A 19,110-nucleotide genomic window follows, 5' to 3' on the forward strand; every position below is an offset into this window, starting at 1 on the left:
GGTCTTGGGCCTTATCTGGAAGGCGAGCTGGGAGCAGCAGGCGGTGGCAGCAACGCTCGGCTGGCGTCTCCGCACACCCCGCACCAGCGGCAAAGAGGCTCCAGGCTCTGTTCCGACTCCAGAGGATCTGGAGCTGCTCAGGCTCGCTGGTCTGAGACAACGGTTACTTCACTTGGACCAACGCATTCCCCTCGCTGCAACACAGCTGGGCGAACGAGACCCCAGAGAGGGAGCAAAGGCAGCTGCACAAAGGTCATGAACGTCCTTGTCACTGGGGAGAGAAGAGCCAGGAAAAAAGTGACAAAAACCCCATCCTGCCAGAGAATCATTTGCTCCCTGCTGTCACCCTGGTAGAAGAGCATCAAAGCAACGGCCTCGGGGACAAGACATCGTTAATCTCCTGTCATCAGTAGAGGGGGTGTCCTCTGCCTGCCTCTCCTGCAGCTGATGAGACGGCAGAGGTGGCAGCGCCCGCAGCATGAGCGGCAAGAGGTCACTGTCGCCGCCGCGCCAAGGGCTCCGCACGGGCACCATCCCTTTAATGGCTGTCAGCCTCGGCTGCAGCTGGGCACTTGGAAGCTGACAAAAACCTTCCCGGGAAGCGTCTGGTTCGCCTCACTGTGAATATTTAACAGAGAGGCAAAAACTGAGAGCGTCTGCCACGAGAATCTTCAGTTCTGCACATTTGCAGAGATGCAAACGCTACACAAATTTTTCCCCTAGAAAACCCGACCTTTTAAAGAGGAGGTCTGGAGCTGAGATTTCTGGAAAGGAGACTGCAAGGTAACTCAGCATCTTCCTCAAGCCCTCTGTGCTATGCTCCCTCTGGTCGGTTTTGTCTCCCACTCGAGAGGGATCCAGGCAAGCGGCTGCCCGCAAAGCGTCCCGCACCTCACGCTCGCCCGCGCAGCGGATCCCCTGAGCCCGCTCAGCACGAGCGGACCGCTCAGCACGAGCGGACTGCACAGCTGCCCAGCTGGACAAACCAAGGAAGACAACACCACGACAAGCCTGAAATGTGGTTCTGTATCTCAGGGCTGAGGAAAGCCAAGAAGATTCGGTGCTAGGATCTGCTCCAGAAGTTCAGCAAAGCCAGAGCCAGGTCACCCACTGAGCGGCCTTTCTCCAGGAACGAGCTGAAGAAATTCTACAGCCCAATAACCACGTGGATTAAACTAACAACAGGTATCGAGGCTTATTCCTCCTGGTGAATTCAGAGCATTAACAGTGTAATATCAACAGGACAGCCAAGTATTCCTGCAGTCTTTTAGAGCAGGCAGAAAAAGCTACTTAAGAATTTTCATACCTCATACAAGCAGATTTCAGGGTGTGCTCTCCGAGCAGAAGATAAAACACGCTTACTTAAGCCCCCTATCTTAAGCCAGTGGCAGTGAAATTCCACGATTTTCCCAAAGCTCTTTGATACAAGCACTAGCACTAACTCCCTACCAGGGCACACAATCCCATGGCTCTCCGCATGGAACTTATTTGCCAAGTCAGGTAATTCCAGTGCCACAGGTGGCTGCCCTTCTCTTTCCCAATATATACCACAAAAGAGTAAAAGAGATCCTTATTGGAATGAGCCTTCCCAAAGAATCTGGGGACAGCGAGTTACAGAAGAAAGTGCAATACAGGGCATTTCCTCCTAAGGTGAGGATGCATCCCACCCTCCTTTTCTTTATGGACCATTAAAGATTGCTTCCTTGCAGTGACAGCATCTCCCATACCCCTTTACGAAAGGATTCCAGCACCGAACACAAACTGGCAGTAGTAACTTGGGAAAGATGCACCAGAACCGCTGCTGGGAGCTCTCCAGAACTATCAGCTTGAAGAGCAGCAGCAGACACAAACACACAGACAAACTAAAGAACACACATAAAAAATAGCAGGAATTTGGAGAAGTGAGAAAGAAGTGAGAACAAGACAAGAGCATCACTTGCTCCTATACTGCACACCGGGGCACCCGTAACTCAGTTATGCAGTCAGATCTGGTCTCTGCACCTCATCAAGGGCATGGCAGAGTTACAGGTACATGGGAAAAACAGCTAGGCCGACCACGGGCACCACCTTAGGAGGGGTGGCCAAATGCCTGGGAGTCTGTACTGCTGAGGAGAGAATGGGTGACTCTGTATGAGATACCAGGAAGGCACCTTCTGCAAAACCAGCACCAGTAGCACCTTATGAAACTAGTAGTTAAAAAGGAAATTTAAGTAGTACTAAGTACTTCCTTAGATAGCAGGCTGTAAACTTCTCCACCTCTTGTGGAACAAGTCTTGCAAGGACTGCAGCACAGCAGTCTGGCAGAGAAACACAGCAGTCTGGCAGAGAAACACAGCAGAAACACAGAGAAGCACAGCAGTCCGGCAGGTGTTTTCATGGCAAGATGAGGGCACCAGAAATGACCCGCAGAAACACAATGACTCTGATAGGGCTTCCAGGCAAGGCTGTGTTCTCCAGCCAGTGCTTCTTTGCCTGCTGCATCTACCCTCCCGTGTGCTGGGAGATACCAGAGCTTTCAGAGCTTGGTACACAGGAGGAAAAAGTGCAGCACCACCTCTGAGGCTTGTCTGGTGAAGCCCTGAGACAGGGCTGCACAGCGCCCAAAACAGCTACTAATAGAGGAATCCTGTCTTCAAACTTTCCCTTATCTGCTTAAAAATAAATGGAGATAGAATTGCAAAACAGCCTGGCTCTGTGGGTACTCCGACAATAGCTCTGCAGAAAACGTAACTTGCATGTACTGAAAAACACACCCTATCATCGGCTGCAGATACACATGTGGGTCCCACCCTGCGGCCATCTGTGAAGGTCCACGGCTGCTTGGAACGCACAGTGTGGAGTTGTGCCAGYCACAGGACATCTCCAACTTCACAACACAGGGGAAACCCGACATCTGATGAGGGTGAATCTTCAATAGACCGCAGAAAAGCCTCTCAATTAGGGGAGGGAAGAAAATTAAAAAAAACTAAGTATCAGAAATGTTTCTATGCAGTCATTGCTCCATCCTGATATCAGTCCCGCTGTCCTCAATGCAAGGGAAGATACAAAGCAGTCTTAACATTTCACTTTACAGAGCATGCTCATTCATTCAGAGCGTTTGGAAAAAAAAAAAAAAAAAGTCATTCAAATACCATTATCCCAAATGTTACACTGGATGTCTCACAGAGCTTTTTTAACTGAAATCACCTTTCATTTTAAGGCAGTAGAGTTGATTTTTCATTTCCAAAATTTTATGATTCAGTGCTTTGCAACCCTCAATGGAGTTCATCTAGACAATGTTGGTGTGAATTAGGGAAACAGAATCCCATTGCCACAATGGAGATTCAGGAAGGTGGTTGACAGAGTCGCACGTTCAAGGCCTGCAGGGCAGGAACTGATCCTCAGCCCCAAACATGCAAAAAKCACCAGAGCTCTTGCAGCTTCTAACTGCCTATTCAGGGCATCACTAGGGAGAAACAAACAGCTCTGCTTCAGTCCTAGCATTAGGACTGGTTCATCACTATCAAAAAGAAACAGTCCCCAAGAGGTTTTGCTGAGGCAAGAATTAAGAGTACTGACAAGGGCTTTGAAAGGCTATGTCACCTTTTTGATTTGGGCATCCTACCCGACAAGCCTCTCCCTCCCTCACAAGGCCAAGAGCCCAAGAGCCAAACCCTTTTCTGCAGCGTTTGTCTTACAGAGACTGCACTGACTGCTGGAGCCAGGAAACACAYTGGGCCTGCACCAGTGCCAGTACCATCGTACTAGAACTGTCATTAACAGAGACACTCAGCAGCAACATACAGCCTAAACAAGCTAAGGGCAAAATCTGCATCTTTTTAACCTGTTGCAAATTTAAATATACATTTTCAGATTCACAGACAAACCAAACTACATAAAATTAGCACACAGACTAACAGCTGCAGTTCTGAGTTACATCTGGATCTTCAGACTTCAATGTGCTGAGTAGCATATGATCAAGACCTGCAAGTCCCCAAACTTGGGAGACTTCTTTCAACACSGACCCCCAAATTTGCCAGGCTACAATATTTGGGAGAAAGGCAGTTTTCCACAGACTACAATCATCACTACAYGACAGCACAAAACATGTCACTGCCATGCAGTATGATCAAGTATCAGCATTATTTTTCTTTAATTAAAGTCTGTTGCATATTCTTCCATGAGTCTTCTAAATTTGGCTAGAGCTGACTTTGCAGGAAGAAGTGCAGGGGAGGGGGAAAGGGATGGACTCCATTTTTCATTAATACATACCAGAATGGCCATCAGCTGGAAATATATCTGCAAAAGAGAAGAAAAAAAGAAAACATTAGTATCAGTTGCAGCTGGAGTGCAGATSATACTGAAAAGCTGCCTCCTCTCTTCATTTGTTTGCTTTAACTAAACAGAGGAAGTATTTTCTTAGTATGCCCAGGTTAAATATCAATCTGACTTGGAACCCACCTCAGTTCAACCAGCCTGTCCTGAGAAAGATCCTTAAGCATTTACCTGAATGTATTGTTCCCATAAACAAATTTCTGCATTAGCTTCTAGAAGGCAGCAGTAGGGAGTAAGAATGTGGTGTGGAGCACAGTCCACCTGACAAAGAGTTAGAATCCCAACCACTGYTGCTGATCCAAGACCTACAGAGAGCATCTAACACAGTGGCCATGGTTAAGGGAACGCAGACAGCAGCCAATGTAAAAGCAAGGCAGGCRTTTTCCAGATGGCCCCTGGTTTTCACAGCCCCATGGCAAATCAGCAGCTGTGCCCAGCTCCAAGGCAGCACATACACAACAGAGAAGCAGCTGGAGGTACCTGTCACCCAAACCCAGCACCTGCACATGAGCAATGCCTTGGAGCATCACGTGTCACCAGGAGGGAACCTCTTCCCTTCCTGAGGTGGCTCTGAGCAGCACAGCCCTTTGCACAGAGCTACTGCTGCCTGCAGGTGCTTAACTCCGGAKATAACGGATCACTAAACCCTCCCAATCCACAAGCTCCTTCCTTCTTGAGGTGTAAGTCCTTTTGCTACAAAATCCTGTTTATTTTAAAGGGTAGGAATGAAACTAGGAAGAGGCTTTCTGAAGTAGCTCAAAAGGATCACACAGAAGATGCTCCTTCAAGGAGCACATGCGTCTCGAGAAACCCTTTCATAAAGGCTCTACGAGAAGCTATGAAAACAGCATTTTTGAGAGAGCAGCACATTCCAGTTTCTTTAAGGAACTTGGAAGAACAGGGGGAAGGGAGGTTGACAGTGAGCCAAGGCTCTCCTAGGACAGAGGGCAGGCCCCTGGCTCCAGATTATCAGCTGCCCAAAGCACACATTCACCTGCGAAGTCACAAGAGTTGCAGCAAGGACTACCCCTTCTACGGGGCAACCAACGCGATCACAGCAAAAACACTCCTCCTCCCCAAACTGCTCCCATTTCTCCACCTTTGACGTTCACCACATCCAGGGTATGTCCAAGCTGGAATCCTTTCACCCACCTATGAGCAGAAGCAGCAGCTGTTCAAACCCCAACTCCCTCCACCGTTATGCAGGCTCATGATCTGTGGGTACATTACAGGCATGATCTCAGTGTAAAACCAACCTGACCAGAAAAGCAAAGCTCCTCGTGCCATGGATCCTTTGGAGGCTGCATGTTCCTACTGCAACCTTCCACCAACACATCATCACCTAAGCACATCAAACATCTTAAATTCTTGTCATGGTTACRGATGAGGTCAGGCTCCTACAACAGGGAGCAGAAACGCCCTGCACTTGATCTAACAGGTCCCAGAACAAGAGGCGGTTTCTGTATTTCCCTACTTGGATAACTCCCAACCAACTTCTTCAGAGAAGCCCAAGGTGGAAGTGCTGGTTAGTGCATATCCCACCTGCTCACCCCAACCAGCTGCACTGAAGATCAAAAAAACAAAGCAACCCCCCCAAACAACGCAACAGCAACAAAAAGCAAAGCCGCACGCACAAGCGGCGGAGAGAAGGAATTCCTCTGTGCCCGCCAGCCAAGAGCTATGGGCCTTGGCATCCRTTCCCTGCCCTGCACCGGTGCCAGACTCAATTCCTGCCGGGCTGTTCAGCCAACCCTTCACCACATGCGCCCGGACCCAGCTGGCCACCTGCATGGACAGCCACACAGGTGCCAAGAGGCACTGGCTACTCCTTCTTGAAGCCACCACTGCTGCCCGAGCAGGGAGCAACCAGGGGTGCCCCGAGGGGACGAGCCCCTACCAGATGTGCCACCACYGCAACTCCTACTTGGGTTCCCTCCAGGCCCCTGCCCAGCTTGCAGCTGCCTCCTYGCTGCCCCACGCAGCTGCCTGAAGGTGACGAGCAGAGCTCACCTGCTTCTCAAGTTTGGCCATCGAAACACATTTTCCACCCCGTTTGCTAGAAAAACATTGGCAAATACTGCAGTGGCTTATGCCCTTAGTGAGCAAGGATTGCATGTGATGCCAGGGCAGCCATTGCTCATGGTCGCTCTTCCCATCCTGGCACCAGGACTCGAGGGGAAGAACTGGCACCTCCCCGTTCTCCAGTGCTCAGCCCTCCTCTTGCTGGTGGGAGGCTGAGCTTCCCCAGCTCATCACACCTATGATTAGTGCAGATTTGAATCCAAAATTTCTGGAGCAAAGACCTGGAATTTTAGACCTGGATGCAGCTTTTCCCATAGCAGAGCACGGAGCAATCAGCGAGATGCTCAGAGGACAGGTATGAGGCAGGGCCAGCCAGAGGCTGCCAGGCACTAAGTCCCCTTGGGATGTCCCTTTCCCTGCTTTTCCCTGCAAGCACAAGTGACTAGAGTAGAAATTAGCCTGTCAATTAAGGGCAGCACCTGATGCGCCAGGAGAAATCTAAATCAGGCAACACTTTCTTTTCCCAAGGAAGCCATGGTGAGGTGGAAGGAAGCAGAAACACGCAGGGCTGGCAAGCCGAGACAAATCCCTACGGCTGTCCCTGACAGAGCCCGTTTACACGTTCCAGACACTGTCCTTGCCAGCCCCGTTCAGTTCCTTTCTCAGCACTTTCAAGGTTAAAAATGAAAACGCAAAGGACTCAGCAGAAAGACCATGCTGAAATTTTGCTCTACCCAATACCAAAAGGGCTGAGCCCAGTGAACTGATTCCAGTGATTCCTCCCAGCACACGCACGGCTTTCCCATTTGCGTTCCCTTCAGGGTGTCCTCATGCCAGACATCCCAATACRGGCTGCATGCTGCAGACATGCACGGGGCCAGTCTCCATCTACGCAGCTGCCGGCCGAGCACCACTCGGAGCAGAGCAGCCTCATCCCACCCGCACGGTGCCTCCCGGCTAAACCCTGCCCGCRGCACGAGGCCAAAACCAGGTAACCTCCAGGCAACCAAGGCAAGGAGCACCAAGGAGCCAGTGCTGAAGCATGAGAGGGGAAGCCCTGAGAAATTTGGTCTCTGTGGTTCTCTCTTTTCCTATATGCAGACACCTAATTTCTCAGCATGGGTCCAAAAGCAGAAAGTCTTAGAGCTGGCATCTAATCAGAAGGATTATAATTGCTATAGGCACCAGCAACCTCTTCATCACAGCACCAGTCTCTGCCAAGCCAGGCACTTCCCAAGCACTCTAGCATCCARCTCGGCTCTGGATGGAATCTGTGCAGCCCACAACATCTCAGCAGCAACCGCCTCGTGCACCTCCCTGCTATCAGCAGGGAAGGAGGGGGACAGCACAGGAAAGGAGAGAGCAGGAAGAGGTCAAGGCCTCCGTTGCAGCTAGCGGGATGTTTGGGAGGGCACCAAGCAGAGCGTCCTCGCAGGACTCGCGCAGGAGGCGCAGACATTTGCTCTGAACACCGACAGCCAGAGCTGTACTAAAACTGAGAGGTCGTGAGGAAACTAAGGCAGCCCTTCCTACCCTGGGGGCACATGCGTATGTGCTGCGGGGAAAGACACAGAATCCCAGTATTTGCCTGCTGATATTTTTAAACACAGGAGGGGGCTTCATATTAAACTGGGGCATTTCAAGAGAAAAGCTGATGCATCTACATATATTCTCCCTCCCAAGGGACCATGTGGCCACTGCTACTATTCGGGTATCTGGGCCAGGCCCAGAAAGGCTACCTCGATCTGCAGGCGCGAACTTCCTCTCTGCTGCTGGCGGTGGAAGCGCTCGGTGGATCAGGCACCTCCACCAGCCCCATCCTCCAGCTGTGCCTCCCTGGAAGCGCCTCGAGCGCCGTGGGTGCGGGTCCCGCCGCCCGGGCCGCCTGCCCTGCACGCYGCCTCCTCGGGGCCCCGCTGCTCGGCGCTGACGCAAGAGCGAAGCCGCCTCTTTATTACAGCAACCCCAGCGCCAACTGCCGCGAGGTGCCGTGCGGCCGCAGGCTCAGCCGTGGAAGGGCCAGGCCAGCCCCACGCACCCTGCAGGTCCCTCAATGTGCAACTATTCTTCATCTATAAGCACTGCACAGACACCAACTACACACATGGAAAGCTACAACTAAACCATCTTCCACGTTTGTGGACAGAAGACTTGGACAAAAGCAAGAATGAATAGAATCGCAGAATCCTCAAGGCTGGAAGGGACTTCTCCAAYGTCATGCATGGACTCAGCAGCAGAGACACGGCCACAACTCAGCACTGAGGGCTCAAAAGCTGCTGTACTCCAATGGATTCTCAGAAGAGGGATGGGGAAGGGAAATCCTAATGGATGACAGGAATTATGAGGACTGGGATCACTCTGCTCCTCCTAATGTAACTGTCCACCCAGCAGGAAGGTTTCCTTCTGCTCCTCTGGCTATGAAGACAACCTTCCCAATAAAGACACCACAAGTGGGGATAAAGACCAAGCCACACAGCCCAACATCTGCTGTGAGAAGATCAATGTTGCCAGAATCTCTTTTCCATCCCCAGGCAACACTGGCTTCCCCTTGAGAGGCCTAGAGAGTGTCTGCACAAGACCCCGAGACAGCAACAGGCCTCTTCAAAGCAATGCTCAATGGAGAAGGGGGTGAGGTCTGCTAAGAAAAAGCGGCAAAGCAAGAAATCCCAAACCCAAATATTAGCATGACCCATTAGGGCCCTCTCGAGATCCTGCTCCCCTCCTTCCTTACCTGCAGAGCAGGCTCAGGGAGGGTCTAGCTCTCAGCAACCCAGRGCTTCCCAGCCCTCTCCAACTGCCAGGTCTGGGCAAACACACTTCTTCAAAAAACAGGTTTAGAGTAAGAAGCATCTTCACCCCCTCAAATGGAAGCTGCAGCTTGAGATGGAAGATCCAACCCTGATAAGATTCGCTCCTGTTGACTACCCCTAAGACACCAACAAAGTCTGTTCAAGAAAGGGCTAAACTCAAGTAACTAGAGAAGCAGAAGCAGCCCCCAAAACGTTCCTGAGGTATCCAGACAGCCAGGCCCTTGTTAGTTTTTCCCTTCCATACAAAGGAGAGGTCTGGTTCTGTCTCAAACACTTGGGCATTATTTGAAGACACCCCAGACACCTTTGCTAGGAGGCTGAAGAGGCACAAACAGCACAAGCCTCAGTATCTATTTCCCACAAACCATGTGGAATTAAATACTTCACATGGATTTTTAATGCAGAAATGACCTGTTTTTGGTGAAGTTCAACTCAGGTGCCCCAGGTACTTGGAAAGGAATGAAGACCTTTGACCTCAAAGAGGTGCAAGAACAAACACTCCCCGAAAAATCAGCTCTCCAAAATGAGACCATCCATATACCAGGAATGGTTCCCCAGCTTTCAATTCACACTACATGCTAAACTTAATTAACAACTTAATACCAATATTAGGCCTAATCCTGGCAATACCGAGATGAAGGGCGAGAGGAACTGACCTGACACGGTTGTGATTTTGCGACTCACCAAATACACAGTCAGCAGTGGAACAGGCACCACACTGAGCACCAAGCACCTTTCCAAAGTCTGCCTGGACTTGGCCAGCGGGTTCGGACCTCTTCTCTGAGAGGAGGAGATGTTCATGGGCTTCTGGGGGACACATCTGGTCAAACTGACCAGAAAAAGTGACAGCCCTCCGAACAAACAGCCCTGTAAATCCCACACTCACATGGGCACAGACACACAAAAAATAACTAAGGTCACGGCTGTTTTTTCTCCCAGCCACTTATCAATGCTTGYATTAGAGAGAACAAACACTGGACGTTCTCTCACATTAACCCCTTTGACTCCCATCTCAAAGCAGAGWGAAAAACAAAATACTGTTGTTCAAACCACAAGATGAAACACTTCGACTYTTGCATCAGACAGAAATTATGGAATTCTGTAGAGAAATTATGGAATATTAAAGGAAGGGGCAAGATAAAGTCCAATTACTGTTTCCATGAAGCAGCTGGTGACCCARCTCTCAGCCTCATGTCATTTAAGCACCAATAAACCTGAAGTGATAATACTGGAAGTGCCCAAGCCATCCCAACATGGAAGCCAGTGTATGGGGAATGAGGAAGAAGCCAGGGGTACTAGAACCATCCACTCCAGACTGTTCTTTAAGTTACAGGATATTTTGCAGGCAATAAAATTTCAGGTATGATAAACAAGATGTCTCAGAGATATTCTCATTAAAATAAAGGGGCCATTTAGGTGGAGCACAGAAGCTAAAGGCTCCTATTGTGCGGAAGCTGATAGTGGATGGGGTTTCCCTATGACAGGATTGTCACATATTGCTCTGCAACATCCCTTCCTGTGCAGTCCAAGGGTGAAATTCAGGAAAGAAAGCTCAGTCAATTAGAGAAGCAAAAGAGACACATTCTCCCCATACTGGAGGAGAATCCCCCTTGCCTCATCCCTCACAGGGGACATCAGTGCAGCTAGAAACCCAACCTCTGAATGAGAGATGTCCTCAGTGCCCCCACTAGCTCCCCCAGTCCCAAGGCATGTCCCTTCATCACACCAGGATGTCATAAATCCCCATGACATCCCCAGGAACTGCAAATTACGAGGCTGCTTCCACCTTATTGCTGTGGGCAGAGCAAGGCAGCTAAGTGGAGACAACATAATTGTATCTCTTAACTCAATCACAAATCCCCAAACTCATCATCTGCTTGAGATGCTCCCCCTCTGGCCCAGTCAATCTGGCAGGTTTTAATCAAACTTAACAGCTTTTCCAATCACTCCCCAAACTTTTTCCTTGCTTGGTTCCACTTTTCCCCTGTTAAATTAGATCAACTCATGCTTCATCTCCAAAGGATATAGGAGTGTCGTCTGCTCGACATCTGACACATCTCTTCCAAACTTTCTTCAAAGTTGTCCTTACAGGTTTAATTCCACATTTTAAAAACATGGTTCACTTTTACATGAAATTCCTCCTTGTTCAGAGTAAAAACGTCACATTTCCCAATCGCTGATTAAAAGAGTGAAGCTAAAAGAGTTCACCCAAGAATATTATTGGAGGCTGACAGGAAACCAAAATAAATCAGTCCCCCTTCCGCTCAGCTCTCTGCAGGACAGAATGAATTTCTGAGCAGTCAAAGGATGTTTTAGATCATACCAGGCATCTCCCCAAGCTCCCAAAGTTTAGCTAGGAGTTGGAAACTGAAATTAATGGGATTACAATCATGAAAGTGTCATCAGAGCATGTGGTTAAGACACCTCCAAGATATTTTTTTCCTTCCATCTTGGGTGAAATCTCATGCACACATATTGTTGCTTATTTTTTCAGGCAGATTAACACCCCTTCCCCATATCAGTGGGGTGCATTTCTCCATATCTTATTTCTTGCTGTCACAATCAAGTAATCTCTCAAAAAGCAGCTCGTAACTGTCTGGGAAGGACTACAGCAAAGATATAAAATTATTGCAATGAGAATCTTAAGTGTCTTGCAAGAAAAAAAAAATCTCAGTGTTCTTTTTGTAACATTTAATACACCATAATGGAAGATGTGACCTTGAAAAATCCAGGAGAAAAAAAAAGAAAAAATCTTCTACTTTGAAGTGAACATTAGCTTATTAAATGTTTGAATCTGATTCATTTATTACAAGTTCTTACTATTTTGATCTAACACTAACTTCATTAATCTGCAAGTGTGCAAACTAGGTAGCCTTACATTACAATTTAGTAAACTAATAATCACTCATCTGCAGCACTAACCAAAATCTTAGAAAGAAAAAACAAACAAAAAACCGTTACAACAACCACAAAATCATACGGAATTTACCATGAAGGCTGAAAGCATCTTACAAATAACCTTGTGCGGAAGAGTACTGAGTGTTAAGCAACCCGAACACGCTCCGAGAGCTACCAAACAGGCACACATGCCCCCCCTTCCGAACTTCTCCAGTCAGTCTCCCCACATTCGTCTTTCTCTTATTTTCCCATCCGCGCAACTCTATCCTTCCCTCATTTTTGTGGCTTTTACAATTCAATACTTGCTTCCCCACGTATTTAGCAACTTAAAAACTCACCTCTCTCTCTGTTTTGCAGGATTCTTAAAACCTACCACATATCTAGCCCTGAAAAGCCTCTGCTCTCTTCACATAGTGCCCCACATGCAAGACAAAAAAAAAAAAAAAAAAAAGAAGCCAAGGGGCTGCTGGGGAAGGAGGGAGGAGAGGAGCAAGCCCTGGGCAAGGAGGGAGGAGAGGAGCCAGCGCTGGGCGAGGCGGGGAGCGCCCAGCGCGCAGCCCGCGCCGCAGACTGCAGCGTCACTGCGGGAGCGCCGCGCGGCCGCCCGCCTGCAGAACCCCGCGCGCGGCCCGGCTCCCGCCGAGCCCGGCCGGCCGCGTCCCCCAGAGCGGCCCGGGCGGTCGGGCACGAGCGGCAGGCGGCACCGACCCGACGGGGCTCGCGGAGAGCACGTGCGCGCCGCCTCCCCGGCCTTCTGCGGCTCGCTCRCCGTGCCAACGCCCAGAGCGCCGCGGGAAGGACACAGCACATTTCCACCCCTCCTACCCAGCTTTCCAATCGTAGTTTAACTCTGCCTGTGTGTCAAGGACACATGATGTTCACAAGTCCCATTCGAGCCCTATTCTTTCCAAGCGTCCCAAGAATCTCTCTGGGTATTGTTAATACCTGGGAYTCTCCAAAGAGCTTGCTAATGAGCAAGAAATAATATTGAGGAGCTGCAGAAATGCTTCTCTCCAACCTTCCCCCTGGATCAGCGAGGCTAAATCACGTTTCCCTGCACATAAAGCCTCTTTTCTTGGGGGAGGAGGCCAGGGCCTTGAGGGAACAAGCTCGGAGCACAGAAAGGCACCAGTGGGCACAAGCCCAGGTATGAGGGCAGCTGCCTCCCAGACAGCACAGAGCAGACTTTTTTTTCAGCCACTTTGAGGGGAGCCAAGCAGGACCTTAACACGTTTTCCCCAGGAACACAGGTTAGGGCAAGTTGCACTCAGTAACCTGTGTGTGTGCAGTGCCCAGATTGCCATCTTGTAGATCAAATAAACAAGGGCGACACAGAYAATGTCACCCAAACCACGCTGCACTAATAAACCTCAGTCACAGAAGCAACCGCCTCGATTAGCCATTTTCAAAATAAATTAAGGCTTCTGTCTGAGCAGCCACATCAGAACATTCAGCCCAGCTAGCGAGGCTCAGCACAGTCACTACCTGCACACCTTCCTGCAGCAGCAACCTCTCCTTTGCCTTCCAACAAGGTGTAAAGGCACAGCATGACTCAAAGCAAAAACAAACAAACAAACAACACCCAAAGCGGAGCCACGCGGAAGCACGGTGCCCCGCTGCYGCTTGCTGCCTGCCACGTGTGGCTGTTCAGCACTACGAAGCTGAAATGTTGAGGCAAGCTGCTGCTTTCAAGTCAGCTTTGTTCCAGAAGGACACTGGAGATAAACGACAGATAATGCAGGTATTAGTCCAGTCAATTCACAGCCTCTCCTCTCCCTCTCCTTGTGTGTCATGGCAGAGTATCCCCCAGCACACGTAGCTTTGATGCTGCATAGAGCTCTTGACCGTATCATATAATGCAGCAAGATTCAAACCGAAGGGTTTACAGGTGCCTTCTGCAGTTCAACCAGCACCTTCAGCCCTGGAGGATCTTGCCATCAGCAGAATCACAATACGTCACGCGCTGATTTGCTCAGCAAAGGCAGCTCACCCAAGCCCCCGACCCGTGGCACAAAGCGTGTGCTCCTTCACAAGCTGGAGTTCAGCTCGGTATTTCTTCTGGGAAGCTGCAGTCAAGGATGCGCCTATGTTTAGAAACCCGCTGACTCTCCATGACCGTAGTTTCCACAACCCTTCCCCAAAACCCATACATAACTGACATTAGCAAATCTCTTCATAATGTCTCATGGCAGTTTTGGCTCCACTGTCTCAGCACCCTCATATGTGAATCCACTTGTTTCACCTAAGCAATCCAAACTGACCCAGGACTCTCCCCGTAAACAACTCTGGTAACTGCTTTACCAAGGCCAAATTCAGCTCCCATTTACTCTGATCACCAGTTACTGTTGCCTAAATACACAGGGGCTTTTAGTTCTTGAAACTCCGCATTAGCTTCTTAGAGTCTTCTCCCTCCCCAAGTCGCAGCGCTATCATTTGCTACCCGATTCTCAGTTCRGCTGGTTCTTTCAACACAAGGAGAAAAGTCTCCTAACTCTATTAACAGGTGACTAAAAATGCCTTGCATCTACAGAATGAGTTCAGAACAGAAGCACAGCTTTAACTGGAGAAAAAGTAACAAATGCAGACTGGACCAGGCTGGAGACTACAAATCTATACTAGGTTCCATGACCTCCACTCTTCCACACAATGAGACTTCTTACCCATGCAAAAGTTCTGTTTGAATGGCACTGCCACCACGTGAGATCCCATGTTAAGATTAGTTTTTTCTTAACCCCTCACTCTTTAAGTAGTAGGAACTGTAAGGGTTAAAAAAAAAAAATCCAAACTGGTTTGGGGGATACAGCTTCCTACTAAGATACCCATTCCTTCTTTAGCCAAACAAGCATCATTCATCGATATTGTTCCTGAAATTCTTTACAAAGTAGCTTTAAGCATGCACAGAGTAATCTAACTCTATCCAGGCCAGTATTTGGGGCTCTCCTGAGGATAATCTCACACTATTTGAGAAGAGTGAAAGACTCAGGTGTCGTAACTTGGAAACAAGGGTAGTTCATTGCAGCTCCAGTGCCCTGATTCCTTGCCCTGCTTCCTGCGTTCGATTTGACTCCACAGCTGATTCAAGTCCTTCTTCTACCCAGTCCCACATGCCCAGTGCAAACACCAAAGGTACCAGAGGCGACAAAAAAATTAGAGAGAGAGAGAGGAGGGGGAAAAAAACGCGGGGGGGGGGGGGGGGGGAGATAAGAAAAGACTGCAGAGAATCATCTAGTGATACCTCCGACCTGGCAATCTAGAACTGCAGATCTCGGCAGAAGCAGCATCGAATCCCAGGAGCTGGGGCCAATGAGTCAGCTCTCCGGGAGCTACTCGAAACAAACAGTGCAGGACAGGGCAAAGGTCCAGCAGGAGCAGAAGGGCAAAGGTATGCGGGGGAGGGAACACCCCGACAGGCCGGCACTTTTTTGGAGCAGGGTGTTACAGTTATTTGAGTGTCCCCCGCCCCTCGAGGGAAGGGGAAGGCTTACTCAAACTTGAGGTGTGGAATTGGAACAAAACAGTATTTCTGAGAGGAAATCTAGGGGGCAGGGGGAGGAGGAAAGGACTCCTGCTGTGATAGCAGTGCTCTGTTGCAATAAACAGCCAGAAGAGCTTCACAGTTACATGCCACGACAGAGCAAGAATTGCCCAACACTTGGGAAAGAGGTGTGTGCTGCTCTACCAAGCTGGATACCCAGGCAAGCCAACGAGCACGCCTGCTCCAAATGCAAAGAGATGCCAAAGGAAAGTGAGTTTCCTGGACACCTTATCTCCAGGACTGGAGGCTGGGTTCAAGGAAAGTCCTCTGGGGAGTTAGTCAGCAAGGGGTGAGAAGCTAACGAATCTTTCTCTGCGTGTTTCTCAGTACTAGCTGCCAACCCTGCCTGTGCTCTGGCAAACAACAAAGCCGGCTCGCTGCGAACAATGGTGAGCTAAGCTCCAGTGCTCGCTGCTGGGAACTAAGGTGCGCCTTCTGGAAAGTACGACCTACCTTCGAGAGGATCTGCCAGATCGAAGCCAGAAACTCCGTTCAAGAAACCCAAATACCCTCTGCATCTCCACTAGGAAACAGTGGTGCTGTTTTCTAAGGACAGCATGTTTGCAGCCACAACGAAACTGTGATAAAAGTCAGTGCAGACAAAGCTCAGCAACTGCAGGGCTGGGTCATTAAGGCCCGCACGCTCCTGCTTCCAAGACATAAGGAGCTTTATAAAGAAAGAAGTGCCAAGTGCCTTGATGCAACATTGCTTGAAATAAACCCAGCAGGTTTTCAAAACGGGGCGCTGTTAACACCTGTCTGCACTGATGCTTGCATCACTACCACCAGTGCAGGGCACAATCAATGAGTACAAAATGTTCCAGAAGGTTTAGCAGAGGCTTAATTTCAAGCCATGCTTCTCCTCTGTAAAAGAATTTGGAGAAAAGTATGTTAAATTTGGTTTATTGCCAAAACTGCAAAGCTGTTTTTGTCAGAAAATATTTCCTTTGCTACTGCACACACATTACCATCATGCCTCCTTGAGTTAGGCTGATAAATTTATTTAAATGATAAGAAGAGAATGCAGAGCAACTTTTGTGTAACGACAGGGGAGCTGCACAGATCCTGCTACCAGACCATTGAAGACTGCRAATGAGATGAATTCCCTTTGTCTCACTTGTAGCCCTGCCTCTCCAAAGCACATGGACAAAACCACAACAAACCTCTTGCCAGAAAACACCAGGGAAAGGCTTCGGTGCTCCCCTCCAGCACCGCGTGAGCCTTCGCTCCAGCACCAGCAGCCACTGGCATCTAACTGGATGCGTTCTTGCCCTGGCAGAAGGGGCTAGGAAACCAGGAGACACTTTGTTTCCATAGACCAACCTCCCCAAAAAGCAGAGCTACCTACTCAGTCACCGTCTCGCAAACCTCATTCCCAGCCATGGGCACCCCACAGAACTGCTTTAAGGTGTACACCAGACACCGGCCTGGGAAGTCAGCTCATAACCCACCCAAAAGGGACACTGTTTCTTTAGTTGCTGCTCATCGCCCCATGAATTCAACTTTCACAGGCGCTACTCAGCTGCAGCAGGCTGAACAGCTCGAAACAGGCAGCGAGCAGACCTAGATTTGCTAAGCTCTTCCACATCTATATTCAGATGCTGACAGCAGAAACTCGAAAAGAGAACATGGCTCTGTTTCCTCTGGGCCAGGGCTCAACTCTTTCACTTTTGAAAGCACCGATTCCAACACGCATCACTGAGGACCAGGCAAATGCCTAAGGAGCGCATCCTGTCCCGTACATCTGCTCTGCGAACCTAAAATTAATACAACAGATATAAAAAGAATCAGGGCTTCCAAAATTTGTAAATGAAGCCATACAGAGACCTCTGTGTATCTGCAAAGCTGCCYGAATGATATTCCCTAAGCTTTCAAGAATAACGAGGGTCTCCTCGTTATCAGGGCTGGGAACATTTAACATTACCAGGGCACAAACACTGCTCTGGCAGCACACGAACTACGTGCTTGCTAAGCTACAMTGAAAAAATAACAATTTTTCATGGGGACTTCCCAGGGTGTAAATCCAGTGAATCTGTTTCAATCATACAAAGAAGTCATTTTCCTTAGAACTTCTGGAGGTCACTGCAACGCGAAAAGTCACCTTGCCAACGTGTCCTTCTCRAACTCACGCTCCAGATCATTGCGTCAACTTCTGCAAAAAGAAATCCCGCACCCGAAGCGGCAGGGACGCAGGAGAACCCCACGGAGCCCAGGAAGGAGCCCATGCCAAGGCCAGCGCGCAGGCTCAGCGGCGAGGCTGCCTCTCACGGGAGCCATGTTTATTTTACACGTTTTCTTCTCTGCTAACGAAACGGGCAGYAAAAGAAACAAGGCGCCCAGCAGCAGCCCCGTACGAAGCAGATCCTGCTGCCAAGCATCACAAACGCACCGCTCATCAATTCCGGGATTTAAATGCCCCTGGGAACACCGGGACGCTTCYGTCAAGCGCAGCAGAATTCTGGGTGCTGCGAGAGACTTCCTTAGCTCAGCGTAAGGCACATGTGCTGCCCCTACAAACCAGTTCACGAGTCACCAAGTCCCCTCATCTCCTCTTCGGGGTCTGAAGGTCTTTCTAGCATTTTCCTACTGCATTTCCCCAGCTTTGCAAGGGGCCTAGTAACAGAACATTGGCCTAGAGGAGCTCTAAACATAAGTGTCAAATAGGAACAGACGATTTAATTTTCTAGGAGAAAACTGGAACGGGCACTGTGAGCACAATCTGTATTTGCCTCATCTCTGTAATTTTAACAGAGAGAAACAAGAAAGATTGTGTAGCCCAGCAGATGTGCTGGATGCAGGTGATATGTGCACACCATGATGATAACAAGGGAAAAACAGAAGAGGAAAAGCACGAGCGTGGCCCTGCTCGGTGCCCTGCGTCGGGCAGCGTATTTTAACGCTGCACAATCCAGCGCGACAGTCGGAAGGCAGCGCGATGCAGCCGCACTCTTAGGCGAAGGAGTAACGTGACCAGCTCTATGTGACACAGCAAGACGCAAACGTAAACAGCAAGTTGCTCTGGATTTGGTTAAGTTAGGCTTATATCACCATAGACAATKACAGACCACAAACTTATCTGAACAGATGGGGTTTTTTCACTTTTTTTTTTTCCCCTTCTTTACCCGGCACAATTAAAGGATTCTCGATTTTCCCCATTAAGATGAGAGCTTTCCAGGTGGCATGTGCAGAGCAGTCCATCTCCTCCCAACGATCAATACCCCCAACGAACCACCACGCTAGGCCGGCACCACTTCTCGCAAAGCGCCGGCACGTACGGTGACCAGAAACCCGATGTCACATCTGGCAGGGTTATTTAGTGTTTACAGAGGCTGCCTGGAAAAATTAGGATCTTTCCCGAACAAGACGCTCGCCGAAAACTCCCGTGTTTGGCCGCTGCGCCCGCGGGAACGGGCGCGGGGCGATTCCCTCCCGGTGAAATGGGCCCGGTGCGGGCCCAGGAGGAAATGGAGCCCCGCGAAGGCGGCCTGGGCCCCGGGCCTGGCGCGGCCGGGCCGCGCGGCGCGGGAGCCA

At 49.6% G+C, this 19,110-nt stretch overlaps 1 protein-coding gene across 3 annotated transcripts in view; it reads right to left on the reverse strand.

The window, feature by feature from the left end:
• Positions 1–10,035, reverse strand: part of LARP1 (La ribonucleoprotein domain family member 1) — a 31,475-nt gene extending 21,440 nt beyond the window's left edge. For 2 of the 3 annotated variants that reach the window (XM_026047604.1, XM_026047603.1), the window contains exons 1-2: positions 9,831–10,034; positions 4,252–4,278 (exon numbers count right to left, since the gene is read on the reverse strand). In XM_026047604.1, coding sequence (XP_025903389.1) covers positions 4,252–4,278; positions 9,831–9,966 — 163 coding nt within the window. In that variant the 5' untranslated portion in view covers positions 9,967–10,034. Of the gene's footprint in view, positions 1–4,251; positions 4,279–9,830 lie in introns of all 3 variants that reach the window. The other variant, XM_026047602.1, reaches the window with a different exon arrangement.
• Positions 10,036–19,110: the final 9,075 nt, after the last annotated feature.

This window comes from Nothoprocta perdicaria, unplaced genomic scaffold (assembly GCF_003342845.1).
Source record: "Nothoprocta perdicaria isolate Ctin4 unplaced genomic scaffold, notPer1 scaffold_5, whole genome shotgun sequence".
In the NCBI taxonomy this organism is placed as follows: Eukaryota; Metazoa; Chordata; class Aves; order Tinamiformes; family Tinamidae; genus Nothoprocta; species Nothoprocta perdicaria.